This window comes from Apis laboriosa, unplaced genomic scaffold (genome assembly GCF_014066325.1).
Source record: "Apis laboriosa isolate Shangri-la unplaced genomic scaffold, ASM1406632v1 scaffold14_cov150, whole genome shotgun sequence".
In the NCBI taxonomy this organism is placed as follows: Eukaryota; Metazoa; Arthropoda; class Insecta; order Hymenoptera; family Apidae; genus Apis; species Apis laboriosa.
In genome coordinates this window covers 2713815-2734608 of record NW_025221798.1, presented here as the reverse complement: position 1 = coordinate 2734608, position 20794 = coordinate 2713815, and the positions used below count along the sequence as shown (strand labels likewise).

At 35.2% G+C, this 20794-nt stretch overlaps 3 protein-coding genes and 1 non-coding gene across 4 annotated transcripts in view; 3 read left to right on the top strand and 1 right to left on the bottom strand.

Moving 5' to 3' along the window:
* LOC122710582 overlaps window positions 1-8157 on the top strand; it is a 35093-nt gene extending 26936 nt beyond the window's left edge. The window contains exons 5-7 of the mRNA XM_043928506.1: window positions 3094-4055; window positions 4206-6896; window positions 7315-8157. Coding sequence (XP_043784441.1) covers window positions 3094-4055; window positions 4206-6896; window positions 7315-7578 — 3917 coding nt within the window. The 3' untranslated portion in view covers window positions 7579-8157. The remainder of the gene's footprint in view (window positions 1-3093; window positions 4056-4205; window positions 6897-7314) is intronic.
* Window positions 8158-8738: 581 nt separating this feature from the next.
* Window positions 8739-10822, bottom strand: LOC122710583 (serine-threonine kinase receptor-associated protein). The gene is made up of 5 exons (XM_043928507.1): window positions 10546-10822; window positions 9830-10128; window positions 9528-9757; window positions 9043-9179; window positions 8739-8953 (listed from the first exon to the last, which is right to left on the bottom strand). The coding sequence occupies exons 1-5, from the start codon at window positions 10658-10660 to the stop codon at window positions 8742-8744; spliced, it is 993 nt and encodes a 330-aa protein (XP_043784442.1). The 5' UTR covers window positions 10661-10822; the 3' UTR covers window positions 8739-8741.
* Window positions 10823-12216: 1394 nt separating this feature from the next.
* Trnaf-gaa lies at window positions 12217-12289 on the top strand. The gene has a single exon. It is a non-coding gene; the product is annotated as a tRNA-Phe (tRNA).
* Window positions 12290-13928: 1639 nt separating this feature from the next.
* The window catches only part of LOC122710556 (kielin/chordin-like protein), an 81192-nt gene continuing 74326 nt past the window's right edge, over window positions 13929-20794 (top strand). The window contains exon 1 of the mRNA XM_043928475.1: window positions 13929-14301. Coding sequence (XP_043784410.1) covers window positions 14235-14301 — 67 coding nt within the window. The 5' untranslated portion in view covers window positions 13929-14234. The remainder of the gene's footprint in view (window positions 14302-20794) is intronic.

The following is a 20794-nucleotide window of genomic DNA, read 5'->3' as shown; positions in this document are numbered from 1 at the left end:
TAATTATTATTATCTATAAAAATATATTATTATCTATAAAAATAATTATTATTATCTATAAAAGTAATTACTTCTACATATCATTTCTTATTTTAAATAATAATTTCGAACAACTTTATAATTAAAAAAAAATAAAAAGTTTATTCAAAATTCAATTTATTCCACAATTATAAAAAATTATTTCGCATGTGTGAACATACAGAAACATTTCCTGTGAATATCTGTCACATCGAATTTGAATCTATGAAACACGAAGAGCATATACGGATTAAGCGTTAATTAACAACTAGAGATTGTGGCGCTTTATCGGAAGTGTGCCTCTGGATATTGCGAAAGTGAAGGCGGAAGTCCTTGTTGACACCTGTGCAAAAGAAAGAAAAAAAATGGAAACGGAAATATGAAAGTGAAAAGAGGCGAAGAAAGTGATTCAGATGTTCGTCCATGACCAGTGGCTCCCTACGCCAACGTTGCCTTTCGATTACGTTGACCCAAAATATCTCTATCGTCGTCGTGCTTCCTCGTATTTTCATCGCGTCGATACAATTGAAAGTCTCTGATGAGCGGCTAAAATGTCGATGTTGACTGGAATAATAATCGAACGAGTTAATAGATAGATTGACGAACTTGTCAAATTCACTTTTCTAAATAGATATTATCTTGAATTTCGTATATATCGATGAAGAAATTTGTTTGAATATATTCCGTTCATTCGTTCGTTAAATTTATAACAAGATCCTTATGTGTAATTTTAGTCATATCTTCTAGATTTGGAATTGTTAATATTGAAATGCTACAAAAGAGTAAGAACAATTGCCTAATTAGGAGAGTAAAATAATAAGAAGTGTTCTATAAATATAGTTATGAGTCTTTTTTGTCGCCCTTTATATTCTAATTTTGCATTGTATCCATTGCATTATATTTGTAAGAAAGTAGAAATGGAATTTGTTATCGTGTGACAATTAGTTGAATTCAATATTCTTATATATATATGTATACCATTATAATAGTTTTAAAAATTTAAAAGAGAGAATTATCAATTCCAATTCCAATGACAGTCAGAGGGAACAAGAAACAACGTATTATACATCTATGGCAATATTAATTTAAATACCGCTGTTTCTGTATGTTCCAATGCTGCAAGCTTATCTACATGCGCATGAATCAATCTTATTAGGGACGAGGACGGATCCTATTATAAATTTTTTTTACTTGTTTTTTATCGTTGGACGAATATCTGTACCATTGTCATTAACACTATCGTCACCATAAATTCTGTCATGTACACCACTATATATTCTGAATATAGATGCATTGAGTCGTAAAAAGCACGTGTTGTCAATCTACTTTATCCGCTGAGATTCCGTCGAGAACCATGCGCAACCATGACACAGAATTTCGTCACGATTGCGCATCACGAGACTAGGTTAGGTCTTCTTTCTCTCGTGTCGCCGTTTGTCAGTGATGTTTTATTGAAAAAAAAAACTCAAAATAAGATATAAATAATCTCAAGTAAAAACGAATTATTTTATTGAAATTGAATAAAATATAACTTTTATATAACTTATGCTACAAAAATTCGAATTCCAATTTTATTGTACCATACATCACGTGTTTCTAATATCTCTTCTTTCCATTTTTTTTTCCTTTTTTTTTTTTAGTTTTAATCGAATAACAATTCGCTTAATTCATTTGTTTAACGTTAAACGAGGATGAAAATGATATATTATATAATAAAAAACGATAGATATTTCTATCTAATACAAATAAATACAAAACATTGATAGAAACATGTGTAAAACCGCAGAACGTGCTTATGGCATTCATAGAACACAGTAATGACGGAAGACTTTCGATTTCTAACCAACGTTATTCGGTTTCAATGTTGGACGTAATCGGAAGATGAATAACCACTTCGGCATCGATCTAGAAAGTTGTACGTAATAAATTTCACTATCTCTAATAGCATGCAGGATCAAGCAGGTGTATACATACGATGTAATTATATTGAAATAGAAAGTCGCTTTATTTTATGAGATAATGTTAAAAAAATTTAGACCATGATATTGATTATATGCTGAACGAAATTGTGCGAGGTAAATTATCCGATTTATTTAATCTGATTTATCTCTATTACTTGATCTTATCCTTTTCGCTACTCTCTATATTATATTTATTATATTTTTTTAGAGATGAAACATAATTGAAGATTAGCAAGAAAATTAGAAAGAAAAAAAATGTATACTTTACAATTATTATAGTTTGATATTTTTGTTTTAAAATTTTCCTTATTTAAAGGAAAGTTTTATAATACACTATATAATAAAAGATGAAAGTACGATTTATTATTATATTTATAATCTGTTTTCCGTGCAATCTTCAATTACATTTATTTCATAATTACGTACAATTTCTCGTTTCTCACTGTGAAAAGCAAGTAAAGGTAGAATTACGCTCATTTGATAAAATTTGTCGCGTTAAAATCTATAGAATCATGTGCGCATAGCATAAAATCAATTTTCCGTGTAATATAACCGAGAATAATAAACTGTGTTAGGTAACGTCTAATTTGACACAGATATTATCAATTTACTACGTGCAACGATTTAATCTCATTTACATCGTACACCCTCGTGAAGTAAGAGTACAAACCGCAGCTTTATTATATAATAAACTTCAGAGAAAAAATTATTTTTCGCTCGTGCGACGAAGTATTAGCGCAATTTAGAGAATATCTCTGTACTCTTTCGTAACGAGAGAATTCCGAGTTGTTCCGACAATTCACTCGTAATTTGATGCGATTGTTGTTTGAAAAATTTGCGTGAAAAATCGGAGAAATTTATTTTGACACCGTATGAAATATATCTGTGTTACAAAATTTTATACTATTATTTAATATTTTATTCAATAACGAATTGTCTATATTACGATACGAACTATTAATAATATTTCTAATTAATCATTTCGATTAAACGCTTCTCAAACAACAATTTACAATTTCTTTTTTCTCTTGTAACTAACCTTCAATGTTGATCACGCCTTTCTCGAGACAATAATTTTTCATCTAAACACGTGTTTACATTTCATTGTCGCCAGATGTCGCTAGTCCTCGCCAGTCGGTCGGAAATCACGTGCTTCCAACGCCTACGAAAATAGTGTCGACATTGCTCAACCATCTACGCCCCTCTCCAGAAGCTCACGAGGGTCTGACCAGTTTATCCGGAATATGGTCCGAGCTAATACTCAACGACATCGCATCCGTCATCTATCCGTCCCGCAAACTGGACTTATGTTGCTCCGGGAAAGCGAAGCATCCAGAATGTTACGACATCCGCGACGAGCAAGATGGATGTATAGGTTATTGGCGGTCTGTACCGACTCTCACTGTGCACAAGTGTAATTTCGAAAGCAGGGAACAAATGAACGGTGCATCGGCGTATTTGGACGGTTCTCACATTTATGGATCCACCGACGAACAGCTGCATCGAATCAGAACGTACAATCGAGGAAGGGTCGATATTTCTGCCTGCGAAGTGTGCAACAACACCGGGGATAAGCCTCTTGGAATGGTGTACGCTGCCTTTTTGAGCGAGCACAATCGCATAGCCGAGGCGTTGGCCGACGCCAACGAGCATTGGGACGACACCAAGTTATTCTTGGAAGCTCGACGATTAGTCATGGCGCAAATTCAACACGTCACTTTGAACGAATACGTACCGAGTATTCTCGGAGAGGGTGCTCGAACGGATCCGGAATTAATGCCTGTTTCGAGCGGGTTCTACAACGGTTACTCGTCCTCGAACGTAGGAGGGACGTACGATGCTGTCGCGCTGGCGGCTCTGCGCGCTCTGACATCGCTGCGCAGCCACAGAATCGACAACGCCACGTGCTTGGAAGACCACGTGATCGCCTCGGCCAATCGCGTGAGCCTCGATCTCAGCCACTCCGCTTTCGAATCGAGAGTCGACGCGAACGCGCGCTTAATACACATGGGCCGTGATCATGGGATCCCCGGATATGTCGAGTTCGTAGCTGATTGTTCTGGACACAATGTGACCGTACGTTTGTGCAATTTAATTTGCATACATAAAATTTTTTTTATCGTATTGCTGCGATATAATGCTTTCGAATATTTAAGAAATTCATTTCATCATCGATTCTTCAATATATCTAAAACGTACCTTTCGTTTTTTTTTTTTTTTTCATAGATCCAAAATTTCATGGATTTGGAGCATCTAATGCATCCAGTGCACGCGAGACTCTTGGAATCCGTATACTCGCGGGTGGAAGATATAGATTTGCTGCTCGGTGGAATTTTAGAAATTCCTAGAAGGGGTGCAACAATAGGTCCAACGTTCGAATGCCTTCTCAAGAGGCAGTTCATCAAGACGAGAAACTCTGATCGATTCTGGTATGAGAATGACATTCCACCGTCCGGATTGAATCCAATTCAACTGGCTGAAATTAGAAAAGTTTCTCTGGCCGGTATCCTATGTGCCAACACGAAGATCGATAAGATTCAACCGAAAGCGTTTATACAGCAGGATCCGTATCTGAACGCGAGGATCAATTGCGACCAGCACAGTGTACTCGACATAGCTCCTTGGCGAGAAGAGCCACTTCCAGAGCCGGCCAAGGAGGTAGTGATTGGCACCAGATCTGTGATCCCTGAATTCATTCCAGAACTCAGCCCGAGTTTAATAGCAGCAGCTGTGAAGAAAGCTGAAGCAGATTTGATCGAGAGAAAACAATTGGAGTACAATTCGTGGCTGCAGCAGAGAATAGCTGATCCCAAGTCTCCAGCTGGAACGGCTGCCAGCTTCTCGAAAGCCAACAGAGATGCCCTCCTGTTGGCAAACTCTTCCATCATGTACGAGTTGGCCACTAATGAAATTTTGAACGGGATACACGGGTTAAAACGCAAGAAACGACAGATCTTCGATACCACGGACAATATACTGGGCTTTCCCAACAACGATTTCTCAGATCTGCTGCAAAACGTCGATATTTCCGGATTCCTGTCCCAAAAGAAGCCTACGAATCACGACGAAGTCGAGTGCCCCGTGGACGATAGCCCTTGCGATCCAACCTCTCCATACAGAACCCTCTCGGGCCACTGCAACAATCTACGCAATCCCAACTTGGGCAAATCGTTGACAACATTCGCCAGATTGCTGCCTCCGGTCTACGAAGATGGAGTGTCGAAGCCGAGAAGCACCTCTGTAACAGGAGTGCCTCTACCAAACCCCCGAGTGATCTCCACGGTGATCCATCCCGACATCTCCAACTTGCACAATCGATACACTCTGATGGTAATGCAGTTCGCTCAATTTCTGGACCACGACCTCACCATGACACCTATTCACAAAGGTTTCGCCGAGTCTATACCTAGCTGCCGTTCTTGCGATTCGCCTAGAACGGTTCATCCGGAGTGTAATCCTTTCCCAGTGCCACCTGGTGACCATTACTATCCCACGGTGAACGTAACGTCGGGCGCACGAATGTGTTTCCCATCTATGAGGTCGCTGCCGGGCCAACAGCATCTCGGACCGAGGGAACAAATTAATCAAAACACTGCTTTTCTCGATGGATCCGTGGTTTACGGAGAGAACACTTGTATCTGCAACATACTTCGTGGCTTTAACGGTCGCATGAACATCACTCAGAGCCCGCATAGAGGGGCCAAGGATCTCCTTCCTCAATCGCCTACGCATCCCGAGTGTAAAGCTAAATCAGGTTACTGTTTTATCGGCGGAGACGGTCGAGCGTCCGAGCAGCCTGGATTAACCGTCATGCACACCATGTGGGTGCGCGAGCATAATAGAATCGTGGAAGGATTGAGGCAGATCAATCCTCACTGGGATGGCGAGAAACTGTTCCAACAATCTCGACGCATAATCAGCGGGATGCTGCAGCATATCACGTACAATGAATTCCTACCTCGAATACTTGGTTGGAACGCTGTCACTCTTTACGGATTGAAACTGTTGCCGCAAGGCTACTACAAGGAATATTCTCCCACTTGCAATCCCAGCGTGCTCACCGAATTCGCTTCCGCGGCGTACAGGATCGGTCACTCGTTGTTGAGGCCACATCTGCCAAGAATGGATCGCAACTATCAGAACATGGAACCGTCTATCTTGCTCAGAGATGGTTTCTTCGACCCGGATGTGCTCTATCAATCGAACATGATGGACGAAATGACGCGAGGATTGGTAGCGACACCTATGGAGACTTTGGATCAATTTATAACCGGTGAGGTGACCAATCATCTGTTCGAGATCCGCGGAATACCGTATTCTGGAATCGACCTGGTTGCTCTTAATGTTCATCGTGCTAGAGATCACGGTATACCGTCGTACAACAATTACAGGGCTCTGTGCAATCTGAAAAGAGCGACCACTTTCGAAGATTTGTCGAGGGAGATGGCGCCAGAGGTAATAGCTCGGATGAAACGCATCTACGCTTCCGTGGACGACATCGATTTGTTCCCAGGCGGGATGAGCGAGAGACCTCTTCAAGGTGGATTGGTGGGGCCCACGTTCGCTTGTATAATCGCGATACAATTCAGGCAGGCGAGGAAGTGCGATAGATTCTGGTACGAGACCGACGATCCGAATATCCGCTTCACCGAGCACCAACTCGCCGAGATTCGTAAATCCACGTTGTCGAAGGTTATGTGCGAGAATATGGACAATCAAAACGACATGCAGAGGGCGGCGTTCGATTTGCCGAGCAATTTTCTGAATCCGCGAGTCCCTTGCGGCTCGATGCCGCAAATGGATCTGACTGCGTGGAGAGAAACGAGGCACGGTTGCCAGATCGGAGGAAGAAACGTTGCTCTTGGAGAGTCTGGCTTCCCTACGCCTTGCACCAGCTGCGTTTGCACCGCCGAAGGCGTACGTATTTAACTTGTATTATTATTTAATCCTTTTGAATCGTGAGATCGTCTCTCGTGCGATTATTCTTCCACCAGAAATCTTGAATTATGATCGAGCATCGTGTGGATATAGATATATACGTTATTCCTTTTTAAATTTTGTTCCATTTTTATGTATATACGTAACTAAATACCTCTTGAAATCCAATACGCGCTTATTATGAAATTGGATACCTTACAGGGATATCTTGGTTTCACTCGACTTTTTCCTATTCGATTCGAAGCTCGGTAATCTAAAGATTTCTGGAAAGTCACAAGTCCTTTTGAAACGAATGATGAAACGAATGAATCAGAAAATAAATTATTAGAATGAATTAGAGAAATAAATTGGGGAAACGGATATAAAAGATTAAATTGCAATCGTTTCTGTTTTTCAGACTCAATGCGCTTCTCTGAGGATTACCGACTGTAATCAGCTTTTACGCGAAGCTTCTCGCGAGGCAATTCTACGCGATGACGTGTGCACAGCTCAGTGTGGTTTCGTTTTGGCAGCGACGGAAGCTTCCTCGAGACTTCAGCAATTTACCACGCCGACCAGTTTCCCTGGTTTCGTATCGCACAGAAACAGTTTGAGAAGCGCGCCAACGCCAGTTTCGTTCAACGGATTCAAGTTGCCCGATCTGTCGCAATTCATAGGTTGAGCGGTGGAAAAAAATGTTAAAGACTTCTCTCCTATAACTGGTTGCTTACTAACTATCACACGCAAAAGAATCACTGTCTTCCTTTTGAGAGATCATACAACGACAGTGATGTTAAGTTTTTTAACGAGCTGCACTCATCATCATAAAAGGTTGAACAATTTTTTTGTAAGGAATACGAGTCAAGAATCATGGTGAATGTGTTATGCGCGCGTTTCAACTCGTACATTTTGATAGAAATCGTCTATGAAGAGAGGTCAAGAAGTAATATTAAGATTCGCGCATTGTATTATATACTCGACTGGAAATGTTTTAAATATTGTTTCATTTTGTAACGAATACCTCTCTCTTTTTTTTTTTCTTGTTATGTTTAGTACTATTTTGTAGATTATAAGAAGTATTTAATTTATGTTATATATATGTACGTATATATATATATATATATACGTAAGAAGGTGTACTGGAATAAGGAAAGTCAAAAGAGGTCAGTACATGATATACTTGTATAAAACTGTCATTGCCAGTTTGAAAGAAAAATTGTACAGTGATCTCGTAGTACGTTGCTGTGTGAGAAAAAAGGACTTTAATAAATTGTCACGGTATTGTGACGTTTGTTAGACAAAATAAAAATGTGAATAATAATAGGCGAATGAATGATATGTATATTAAAAAAGTTGCGCTAGAAGTGGCCCAAATAAATCCTTTTTATACTTGTATAGTAATGTTATAACGCGAAAATAACAAATGCGAACACAAAATTTAATTCTGAATTGTCTTTCTTTTTGTCATTACACCTCTATCTAATTTTGTAGTATAATAGTGACATGTATAATGTTAATAAATGTTAATATTTCTTTTTTTTTCTTTTCTATAATAAATAGTAAACGGCGTCCCAGATTTCCATTGCTTATTAAACTACGATGAAATTGCTTTTCCCGGAATATCGCGATTACTTAGGCTGATTCAAGACATATTATAGAGATCTGATATATGTACAAAACATATGACAGACATCAGCCGATTAAATACAATTTCAACGATATAAATTGCCATGAAAATTCGTGATTTATCATTTATATATATAATACGTACATCTCTCGATGAAGTATTCTTCTCTTTTTTTCTCTTTTGAAAGGTATTAAAATACATTATTTATGAATCGATTTTTAACTGGCAGGAACTTCTTGTTTATTATTAAGCACAGTAGTATTTTCTTGTATTGCAGGTGTTTGTTCTATACATCGCCAGAGACCATAAGTTTTGCCAACAGTTGTTTGCCATAATCTCAATGTACCATCTTCTGAACCACTAGCATATAATTCACCATCTGGTGAAAAACGTACACAGTGCACAGGTCCAAAGTGTCCTTTAAATGATTCTAAAAATAATATTAAATATTTGTAAATATGTTAACTGTAAAGAAATATAATAGTTATGTTATCAATTTCGTAATTAATATTAATTTACCAATTTCCGCGCCCGTAGTATAATCAAACTTGTACATTTTTAAATCTTCTCCTCCACATACAAAAATACTACAATCTGGATGCAAACTGGCACTATTCATTTGTGTTGGTGCAGTGTATTCGCGTAATTTGGTTAATCTGTACAGATAATTAAAAGTTTTATTAGTACATAATTAAAAAATATTAAATAAAAAATATAAAACTTATTAGAATGTAAAATATTACACTAGAAAATATTTTCTAGTGAACCAAGGCTAACTTGAAGGTTCTATAACAAATCCATGCTCAGGATATTAATGTGCCTGTACTAATAATAAGTACATAAAAAAATACATGTTATGTATCAAAATATCTTGAACTTGTTTTGTTATATACCTTCTTATATTTCTTTCTTTGACACAAATGAATGACACAATTTATAGATTTACAATTACAAATTCACAAACACAAAATAAAATATATAATAAAAAAAAGAAATGTACATACTCTCTACTATTCCAAAAAGTAACTATATTGGAATGAGTTGTGGTAATGATATTTCCATCTCTTGATACTTCCATGGAATTTGGAATTGCCGGAAAATCTAACCTTTTGACTTCTTGGCCGCTATTCCTATCCCAAACTCTTAATGTTTTATCATCGCCACAAGTAATTAATGCAGTATTATTATTGAAAAAGGTAACATGTCTGATACCATTTTTATGACCTGAGAAAACCTGTTGATATTATTGATTAAAAAAAAATGCAAAATATTATATTTGCAAATATGAATTTATGAATTTATATACTTGTGGTGCTGCATCTGGTTTGTTAAGATCATAAATTCGTACAAGTTTCTCATTAGAGCCAGTGCACAAATAATTAGAGTCTGTACTAAAGTTGACAGATTTAACAATATGTTTATGTTGAAACGAATGAATTTCTTCTCCTTTTATTGCATCCCAAACTTTAGCATTAAAATCTGCAGCACCTGAAGCAGCTCTTGTAGCCTGAGGGTTTAATGCAACACCCCACACTGCTCCTTTATGTCCTTCAAATGTTCCAATCCAATCTCCAGTATCTCCTTGTCGTAACATAGGTTTGCCATCTAAAAACATATTAAAAAAAATTTTTAATGATTCATGAAAACACTACAATTTTAAAAACAAAATAAATAAAACATGCACGTGATTCAATAATAATCTTCGCTAAAATAGGTTAGAAAAATTTCATCAAGATAATATATGAATACATATATGATCAATGTATAGATTAATTCAACCAATTCATACATTTGTCTTGAAATTATCGAACGGAATACAGGAAATCGTACGAACGTCGCAAATATACAGTATCTAACCTCGAAATACGTAAGTTACAAAAACCTTGGTTTTCGAAGAAACTGGGCCAAGGCGAACAAGAACGTGTCGGTCGTAAAGAAAAAAAAAAGAAAGAGATTGACCGATACGAGTCACCGGTAAGTTTCTCTTCAAGGCAAAAAAAAAAAAAATCGAAAATTAATTACCTTTGCACGCCGAAATCAGATAATATCCAGATTCAGTGATATCGGAGAATGCGAGATGCACCACGGGTCTAGTATGTCCACTACACGTCAGCGGAGTTTGTCTTAAATTTGCCATAATGTACGATTGCAACTGCGAATGACGATACTTTTCCCTTTCTTCGATGCACCTACACTCGGTAGAGCGCGAGGAAGAGATTTATTCGCAAATATACTTCCACATTCCCGGTGAACTTTCCATTAACTAAAAATCCTCTTCCAACGAACCGTCACCATCTACGCACGACGCGACACTGAACGTCGTGAACGTAGCAAGCGCACAAAACTGTAGGCCAAGTTCAGGCAGGAAGAATATTATGGCGGCCTCGACGATGTTTTTCAAGTCGTTTTAACAATTTCGAGGACGAGAGTGTTGTTTATTCCTGTTTTTCCATTAACAGCCATACATAAAATTGTTTCTTGTCAATAATTCAATAAATATGATAAATAATTTATTTGTAATATAAGATTTTATATACATTTTATTTATATTTTATATATGTTTGAAAAAAATATATTAATTTTCATCGAACACTTTCTTAAAAATTTTTCAAGATGTAATATAATCTAATTAATAATAAACAGAAATAATAATTGATGATATTAATATAAAGATCAAAAACACGCCAAATTTATATATTTTAATTCTAATTCATTTAATAATATTTAATAATTAATTAGATTCTAAAATGAAGTTTTTAATATTGTAATGTATATTAATAAATTTTTAATATGAAATATTTTTATATAAAAAAAAAAAAATAATAAAAATGAAACAAAAAATATTAAATTAAAAAAAATTATAAACACATATGTAATAATTATTGAAAAATATTTTACATAATTAATTTTTTTTTTAATTTTTTATTATATGAATGATGTTTAACGTTTTAGTAAGTAACATCTAAGTTAAACTTATTCGTCCTTGATAATCTCTTTTGTCTCTCTTTTAAATTCGTGGTTTGTTTACGTAGTATTTATATCCATCTTTATCTATCGTATGATTTCGTCGGCGACCATGAATTGCAACCAATCTCTCTCCCTTCGAATAACCTTAACGCCTGTTCTGGGAAATGTAAACTTGTACATCGTGCTAAGACTGACAAGCAACAGGATATGTGAAACAATGTGATAAAAGTAGGTCGAGTTAGAGAAAAGAATGACGAATGCAAACCATGGACTATAATTTATCGTGAGTATTATTGGAACTTGACCAATTATCATAGCATATTGTTAGTACTTCAATGAAGTTCAACAAGTGTGCAATACGATAAATCTATAAATCTATAAATCCTTTACGATATTTATTTATTTTAACATTCTATTCAAATCAATATTAAATTCAAATAATTGTTATATAAAATATTCAAACAAGTTTATATTACGAAAGATTACTTTATTTTTATAAAAATATTAATATTTAGATTATAATAGATTTCGAAATGCGTGATAATAAAATAAAAAAAATAGAAACTAAAAATTGGAATATATTTTATATTGAAATAAAATGCATCGTGGTTATATGAAAGAAAAAAAAAAAAAAAGATTAATTGTATTTTAGAATTAACGAAATGACAAGTCAATCGATCTTTTTAAATTTGAGTAAAACCGCCATTAAAAATTTTAATAAAACAAGCCGAAATAGCTCAGTTGGGAGAGCGTTAGACTGAAGATCTAAATGTCCCCGGTTCGATCCCGGGTTTCGGCAAAAATTTCTTCTTTTTCCATCTTTTATTCTTTTACGAGTATTTAAATGTTATGTCCGAATATATTCTATTCAGATTTACCAATACTTTTTTTGTATCGCTAGATATTATAAATTAAATCAAATATCCATGTAGAATTATAAATGGATCTTTTATATTTAAAATATATTTTATAATTTTTGATTATTATTTAAACGTTTACAAACATTTTCAATAATGAAAAATCTTTTTCTGTAAAATTATTTGCAACCATGTTTACGGTTCAAATAATTCTTTGAAACTGGTCTACTACGTTGAATGCGTCTGACAGCGACGAACAATCTGTCATGCGAGTAAACAGGGGGAAAAAGCTGGTTTTTCGACGGGAAACAATATGCAGTTTGAAATTACGATGCGTAAATAATTCACGAACAAACAAAATCAAAATGAGAATTTCCATAATATGTTTTAGTAGGAGTTGATAACCAATTTTGTTAAAACGTGGATTTGTTTCAATATATAATGCACAAGTCATTTTATAATATACGTAATATATATATAGAATTTTATATAATTGAGAATATGATAAAGCTAAATGATAAAGAAATGGAATTCCAAATGTTATTGTTTTTAATTATTATATTTATTTATTTTTTGATCACATACGAATTTTAATTTTCGTGAAATGTAATTTTATTCATAAAATATTATTTAAAAAGATTATTTCTACCTTTGAAAATTGTATAATATGATTAGTTTTTATCGTACGTTTTTTTTTTTTTTTTTTCAAATAACATTACTGAAACATATTAAAACAATATGTCAAAAGTTACGTGCTCGCATGTATTCCGATAAAAAAATTTAATCCCCGAATGTAAAAAATAGTCGCAACACGTAGTTCATATTTTCAAAGTTAGAAACTTTTAATTAAATTTATTGAACAATATATATGCACTTTTTTGAAACGAATAAATAAAATTCACGAGATATGCATAACGAGAAGAGATTAGAAACGCATAATACGTGAATATACACAATATACTTTGATTCAATATAAAAATGTATTAAAATCGTCGCTTTGATAAATCACTGATATTTTTAACAAAAAGAAATAATTCGATTACTATATCATGGATACAATTACATTAAAAAAAAAAATTCTTCGAACAACTTACAAACACCATTATAATCCTCATAAGCATCGTATACCAGAAAATTTCTTTTCTCCATAAATCTGTTTAAACACCGCAAGTTCAGATTTCACGTCCTCGCGTGCCTGTTGCGCTGCAACGCGCGTATATTGCATACTCTCGAGCGTGATGTGCACACACATACATGCTCGATCCGAGTCTCACGTTACGCAAACGACGAAAGAAAAAGCCTGGTCGGATGTGAGAATTTTATGGCGACAAGAGGCTGCGGAGTCTGTTTCCATGGATCTCGTGAACGAAAACAGGGAAAGGCACTTTTTAAATTCGAGAAAAAAAATCGCGGAACATCGCGTGCGGTTAGCAATGGCCATTTGTGCGTTCCGATTGGTCGATGCTCGCACGTGCGCATAACCCCTTTTTCGGACAACGATGCAAAGGGGCTCGATGCGCCGTGCTCAGTCGGTTTCGATCCTTGTAGGAGGGAGGATGTTGTCCGCTCGTTTGCCGGCGACGAAACGTCAAGCGAAGTTTGGTTAACGTTTCCTCGCTTCCCGATATCGAAAATATTAATTGTTATGGGACGATAGGGGTACGCGTCGGATCGTGTCGGATAGTTGGACGTCGAGAATCGAACGTGACAACGTTACATCGTTCGCAAATGTTTACGTGGTAAGAGCCAGTGCACGGACTGAGAACACAAAGGCGTTCTTCGCGATTGTGCGACGTTTACACGTGCGTTCCTACGATATATATACGATCATCAATCGATTTGGCGAGTTGGTCTGTCAGCAGGGCTGCGGTTCGAATCGAGTGAAAAATGAGAACTACATCGTTGCTCGCTCTCGTTGTCTGTCTGCAGTGCCATATCACTGATATCATAGCTGGTAAGTCATATTTTTCGTCCATTTATTTGTCTGCTTGTCATTCGGTGACAGATCACGTGATTCTTGAACGTAGAAACGTGTCGTAATTAAAATATACACGAATGATGATATAATTATATTTTATTTTACGTATCGAATGAAATAATTTTCTTTTGAATTTTTCATTTTTTTCTTCTGTTCCGTTATTTTTCGACTTGCGAAATTTAAAGAATAATTTTTTTTCACCGATGTTGAACAGATTTCAATTTTCCCGTTTTTAAATATATTATGTTTCTTGCACTTCAAAAAGGAAAGTATAATATTCTCCGGCATAAACGGTTTAAAATACGAAGCGAAAATAAATATTTGCATCAAGCATTATAGGTAGAAGGCAAGACAGGGATAGAACGTGACAAGTGATGTAAGACCTCTATTATCATATTTTACTCGTTACCCGACATTTAAGACATTATATTACGCGGGCAATATTTTTATAGTAAAATATACGAGATCCAAGACAAGAATTTAAATTTGAATAAAAATTCAATTACTTTGTTTCATTTCACTTGTTCAAAGTATTTTTCATTTATCTTACCAGAAATGTACCAAAATTCAATAAAAAAGATATTTCTATTACATCCTATTAAAACATACAATCCCTTGTTTATACTATTCCTTCACGTCTTTAAAATCAGTCGAATTTCTAATCGAATTTTCCTTGGTGAAAATCGATATTTGTTTAAAGTCACGTTTCATATTCTGCTAGGTTCATTTTTGTTCCTCATACACGGTCGCGAGTGAAATACAATGCGAATGCTGCTTGTGGCCGTCTGTGCATTCGAGATAAGATGCTTTAATCCGTCGGTATAATGCATTCGCGATCGTAAACGAGAAAATTCCTTCGAATAAACGATTACAAGGAAACGAGGAAAATATTGTTTTATTAATATAATCTTTCTCCGACACACGTCTAAATTGCTTAAATTTTTCTTCCCTCATCGTTGCAACCTTTTAAAAGTCGAATATATTATTCGAGTGACGATGAAATTTCACAGATTTTTTTTTTTTTTAATCAAAAATATATAATAAATTAACATCGTTACCAAAGTGAAAAAGAAAAATTTATCTGTCCAAAATGTTATGTAAAAACGAGGAATTGTTTACCGAAAAAATTTTATCCATATTTTGTGACACTTATTTTTAATCTATATAAAAAAAAATCTGTACGACCTTTATCATCAATTGAATAACTTCTACACAAAAATTCTCATTAAAATCAAATTCCCTATAAAAAAAAAAATCATCGTTAAATCTATTTCCTATCACAAGAGAAAGATCTTGGAATTTAACCTTGTCTCGTGTTAATCTCTTTCTAATTTTTTCTTAAAAGAAAACAATTCTCTCTCTCTCTCTCTCTCTCTCTCTCTCTCTCTCTCTCTCTCTCTCTCTCTCTCTCTCTCCCCCTCCCTCCCTCCCTCCCTCCCTCTCTCCCTCTTCCAAACATTCAAGCAAATTAAGCCAACCAAGTTTCAATTGGATATAAATTGAAATCGCAGCCAAACCTGACACACGAAATCTCACACGAGGGGAAGGTTACATCGAATGGTCGAGGCCATCTTTATGGGGGAGGGGGAGAACAGGGATCTCTTCATGCCCTCTGCAAGTTGTAACAGCTAACGAGCAGGGTGGAGGCCACCTTTCCAAGTTTCCTCTCCGCCTTTAAGAATCTCTCTCTCTCTCTCTCTCTNTCTCTCTCTCTCTCTCTCTCTCTCTCTCTCTCTCTCTCTCTCTCTCTCTCTCTCTCTCTCTCTCTCTCTCTCTCTCTCTCTCTCTCTCTCTCTTCCCCCTCGCAACGTTTGTTTCCATCCTCCGGAGCGGCGAGAGCGACTAATTTCGAGAGAAATTTTTTGGAGCTGAAGTAATGTCGGCACAATTTCGACGATAACCCTCTCCTCCTTCTCCCCCTCCTCTCCCCTCCCCTTTCCTTTGTTCGAGCTGTTTGCATGGTCGTCTCGCCCTCCTCGTGAGAGATTTTTCGAGCATCGTTGTCGCTGTTCATTCGCAGCGCAGGCACAGACAGCTCGTCGAGCAATCGTGAAGAGGGACGAACGAGGGGGGAGGGGGATTCGAGTAACAGGTCTCGGTCGTGAATCAAGCGTGTTTCTATGGATTGATTTGCTTCACCCTCCGTGATGATCTTCTTAATTTTGCATCGAATGCCTCACTTCATGCCCTTCCTTTTTGTTGACAGACGTATATTATTAGATAAGAGAATGAATAATGGAAATAGTAGTAAGAAAATTGGTACAAAATTAATTGAATTAATATTACCAGTTACAATGGAAACAATTTTTTTGGATCCTCTATTTAAAAGATCGAAGAAAGAAAGGAATCATTTCGAAGAAAGGAATGAAATTTGGATTTTTCTCGCTTCAGGACGAATCGTAATTAAGAGAAGAAGAGAAAAAAATATGTACATTTTATACACGTTACATTTCCTGAAATAAGAAAGCTGATAATTAGAAAGTGAATAATTAAGAGGGAAGTGTCGATGAGATTTTCGTTCAACGCTTGGGGGAAAAAAAATGGTAAAAGTGTGAATATTCGTCGTCACGAGATCATCGTAAAATTTAATCGACGTTCGAATCTCCGCCTGATGATTCTTCGTTTAACAAAGCGTGTTCCAAGAACCATTACGAGTCCACGGAACCCGTAAACCCGCACACTCCGTATGCACTCTGGGTGAACAGCTTAGTAAAAAAAAAAAAAAAAAAATACGAGCACTTGACCCTTTTATAATTAGCGCTCGTTGCTCTTCCCATTTCTCCTTTGCGTTTTCTTTCAATTCATCATCGAATTCTATCAAGAACGTCGTTAAGATGAATTAAATTTAATGTATGAGGTGTGATGAATCATATTTATATTTCCAAATTATCTATGTTGATATTTTTATGCATAGAATTGGGATACCAAGATTTGGTTATTTCTGAATTCATAATTTAATATTTATTTTTTAATATTAAATTATTGACTTCTTTTTCTATTTTCTTTATTCGTTGTACAATAATGATATAATTGGGAATTGTCATTGTGAAAATTTATTAGTATTCCATGGATCCTATAACAGACATAGAAAATTTGGAAAGAAAGAGTTGGCTCGGAATTTATTGGTGTAAACTACTTATATGCCTGTCAAAACATTAAAATTTCAAAAAAATCATAATCGTATTTTTTAAAACTATCATCATTTCTTAGGAATCTTAAAATTTAAAAAAAAAAATCACAAAATTTCAATTAAGAAACATTTATTTCAAATATTGAAAAATATTGAAAGAAATTTTAAGTTACTATTTAACATCATTTTCCTATCATTTTCCAGGAATCTTAAAATTTAAAGAAAAAAAAATCACGAAATTTCAATTAACACCATCGCAAACAATTTATTACAAATATTGAAAAATATTGGAGAAAGAGATTTTAAACTACTATTTGGAACCTATCCAAAGGACGAACCTGTTCTATTCCCGTGAATACGAGTCCCAGAGGATCGAAGAGGAGGAAGAGGAAGAGGAGGAAGGGGGAGAATCTTCTCGTCGACACGCCTAATCGACGGGTTAAATCTTAATTTTCTTCGGACACGTCTTTTCTCGAGAAACGAGACCCTATATTACGCATTGCGCCAGAGAACATCGTTGGAAAAGAGATGGGAGGAGCAGGAAATGTTGGGAGGGAGGAGGAGGAAGTGGAGGGGTTGATTAAATTTCTTGATTATCTTGATTCACCACGGCTCGATGCAAATGGACGTGGAAGGTTTCGAAAACGAGGGGTTTTCTTCTTGCAAAGAGAATATTCCCTCTTCTTTTGTGTCCTCTTCTTTGTTTGCGTTTTGGACACGGTGATTGTGACGCGTCTGGGAAAGTCTGGTCGTTTGATGGAATAAATTTTTCGCTTCAACGAGTCGAAACAATGGGGAGGGATGATAAAAATCATAACTGACGACATATTTCAAGCATACTCTTTCTTTTGTTAAAAATGTATTAAAATAAAGATTATCAAGATTTGTGATAATTTTATTCGAATATAAATATCGAGCGTTAATTTTGAAAGTTAATTTAGTTTCAACAACTCGCGAATATCTTCTAATATTTGCAAAAATAATAATAAGCTTTAAGAGAGGAAATTGGGTTTATTTTAGTATTGCGTGAAAAAAAAAGGATCATGAAGGATGAAGCATCCACTTAACTTTCCTTCTCCTTCGCTTTTGTTTATACAAATTTTATTTCGCATAAACAAACTCCAATCTAAAAACGAGAGGAAAGAACAGAAGAGAAACTAAAAAGAATGATTCAAGTGAAATGAGCAATAAAGAAACGTTTAAGAGAATAAATTCTATTTTTCACCTCGATGAACAATGTACATTATGTGATTGGTAAAATATAATCTGAAAAAAATATATATATAATCTCTCAACGTGTTTCATAATATATATATATACCAGCCTGAAAAACTTTTACGAATCCCTCCATCTTTTATATCTACAAAAAAAAGTTAATTGAACATGCAAACAACGTGCGATCCAGCCACGTGTTCCAATATTTTTTTTCCCCAACAATTACCGTCGCGTACATTTCGCATAAATCCATTGGTTATCCTCGTTATTTCTGGAAGGAAAAATGGGAGAGAAAAGTACGAGGAATAGGGAAATAAAATAAGATTGCTCCGCGGGATATTTTGCCCCGCGTAAGTGGGCCGCGACCGAGAAACTTCGAGAAACATCTCCGCCTACCAAAGCTCGTCCATTCGCAATTATATCGTTCCACACGCTCGTCCACGCCTAGTAAACATCTCAACTGCGATAACAAGAGTCGAAGAGTTATGAAACCGTTCGTGTATATTTTATCGAATTAAATTTTCTTATCTTATCCAGTTTAATATCTTCGTCGAATCATTGTGATTCGATTGAAAAGATATCCGTCTTGTAAGTTTTTAATCATTTCTTGCTATTTATATATTTGTTACGTAATATACGCTGAAATATATTTCACTATCAATTATTCCATCGATCGATAAATTTATACGATGTAACTTATTTCTTAAGGATTAGAATGTATATATACACATATATCGATGTAACTTATTTCTTAAGGATTAGAATGTATATATACTCATACACGTTTCGCGTATATCGAGAAAACTGAAGGCTTGCTTACTTGTAGCAGGGAGTGTACGCAGCACGTGTGTGCAAACAGAAATGACGACTATATGCTGTTTTTCGACCTTCGGCCGGTTATTAACGGCGAATTTAAATGTCCTTTCTAGCAAGCGGAGTGGAAAAAATCTCTCGTTATCTTTGAAAGCGGCAGTGTTTCGTCCCGTGGCGGAGTTTCCAGTTTCCTCTGCGCGCCTCAGGGACGCGAAAATGCGAAATAAAGTGAAATTGAAAGGAGAGAGAGAGAGGGAAAAAGAGGAAGAGAGAGAGAGAAATTCTGCCTCTGATCCACACCCTCTCCAGGATATATCCCACGTATAGTCTCTTTCTTACCCGACGGCGAAATGTTATACGAAGTTGGAGGTTCGTGCAAAGCTCGAGGCTTTGCTGGTGTTATTTAAGCTATGGTGAAGGTATATATTATCGAGGTCTGACTTATCCTTTACCGAGCTACTTGCTCTCGCGCTGACATTACTTATTCTTGTTTATTTGTTTATTATTTATGTTTATTATATTGTTTATTATATTAGGCATGAGAATGTAAAATTTGGAAAAGGAATGTAAGATTGTATATAAATATTATATAAATGGTGAAAAAAATAAAATTGAACGTAAAAGTAAAAGTTTGGAGGTTAATCATTATAAGTCTTGATTTATCCTTTGCGTGTGAGAAAACGTAAAATTTAATCGTTATGAAAGGTCACAGGATTTATTTGTTAGTGAATGTGAGAAAATATAAAATTTTGAAGGGTAAAATTGTAATGTACAGATGGCGAAGAAAGTAAAAATTTATAAATATGTATATTTCTTTTCTTAAGGTGGTTAAAATTAAACTTATTTTTTCCTTCTATTTAATTAATTATGTATGAATTATATCCTTCTTATAGAAATTTCAATATTGAAATTAATTATTTTTTGATACGAGTTTTTGTATAAAACTCTAGACAGTGATAGATCTGTACGCTTGAGCAGACGAATCGCTTCAAGCCTGGCTTATCCTTTCCAACACTACTTACATAATAAACAGTACTTATGTACTTAGAAGGATAAAAGGAAATTCTTATAGAATACAGAAACGACAAAAATAAAAATTACGATTTTTTCTACAAAAAAATTATATATAACCTTAAAACTCTTGATATTCTCTACAAATATAAATAAATTCCTTAAATCACACATTTGCTAAAATATTAAATTTTACTGGGGGAAAAAAAAAATCAAAGAAAAGCGTTAAAAATTATAGATGCATATAAATATTCAAAACAAATAAAATATTCCACACAACAGCTACTACAAAAACCGATC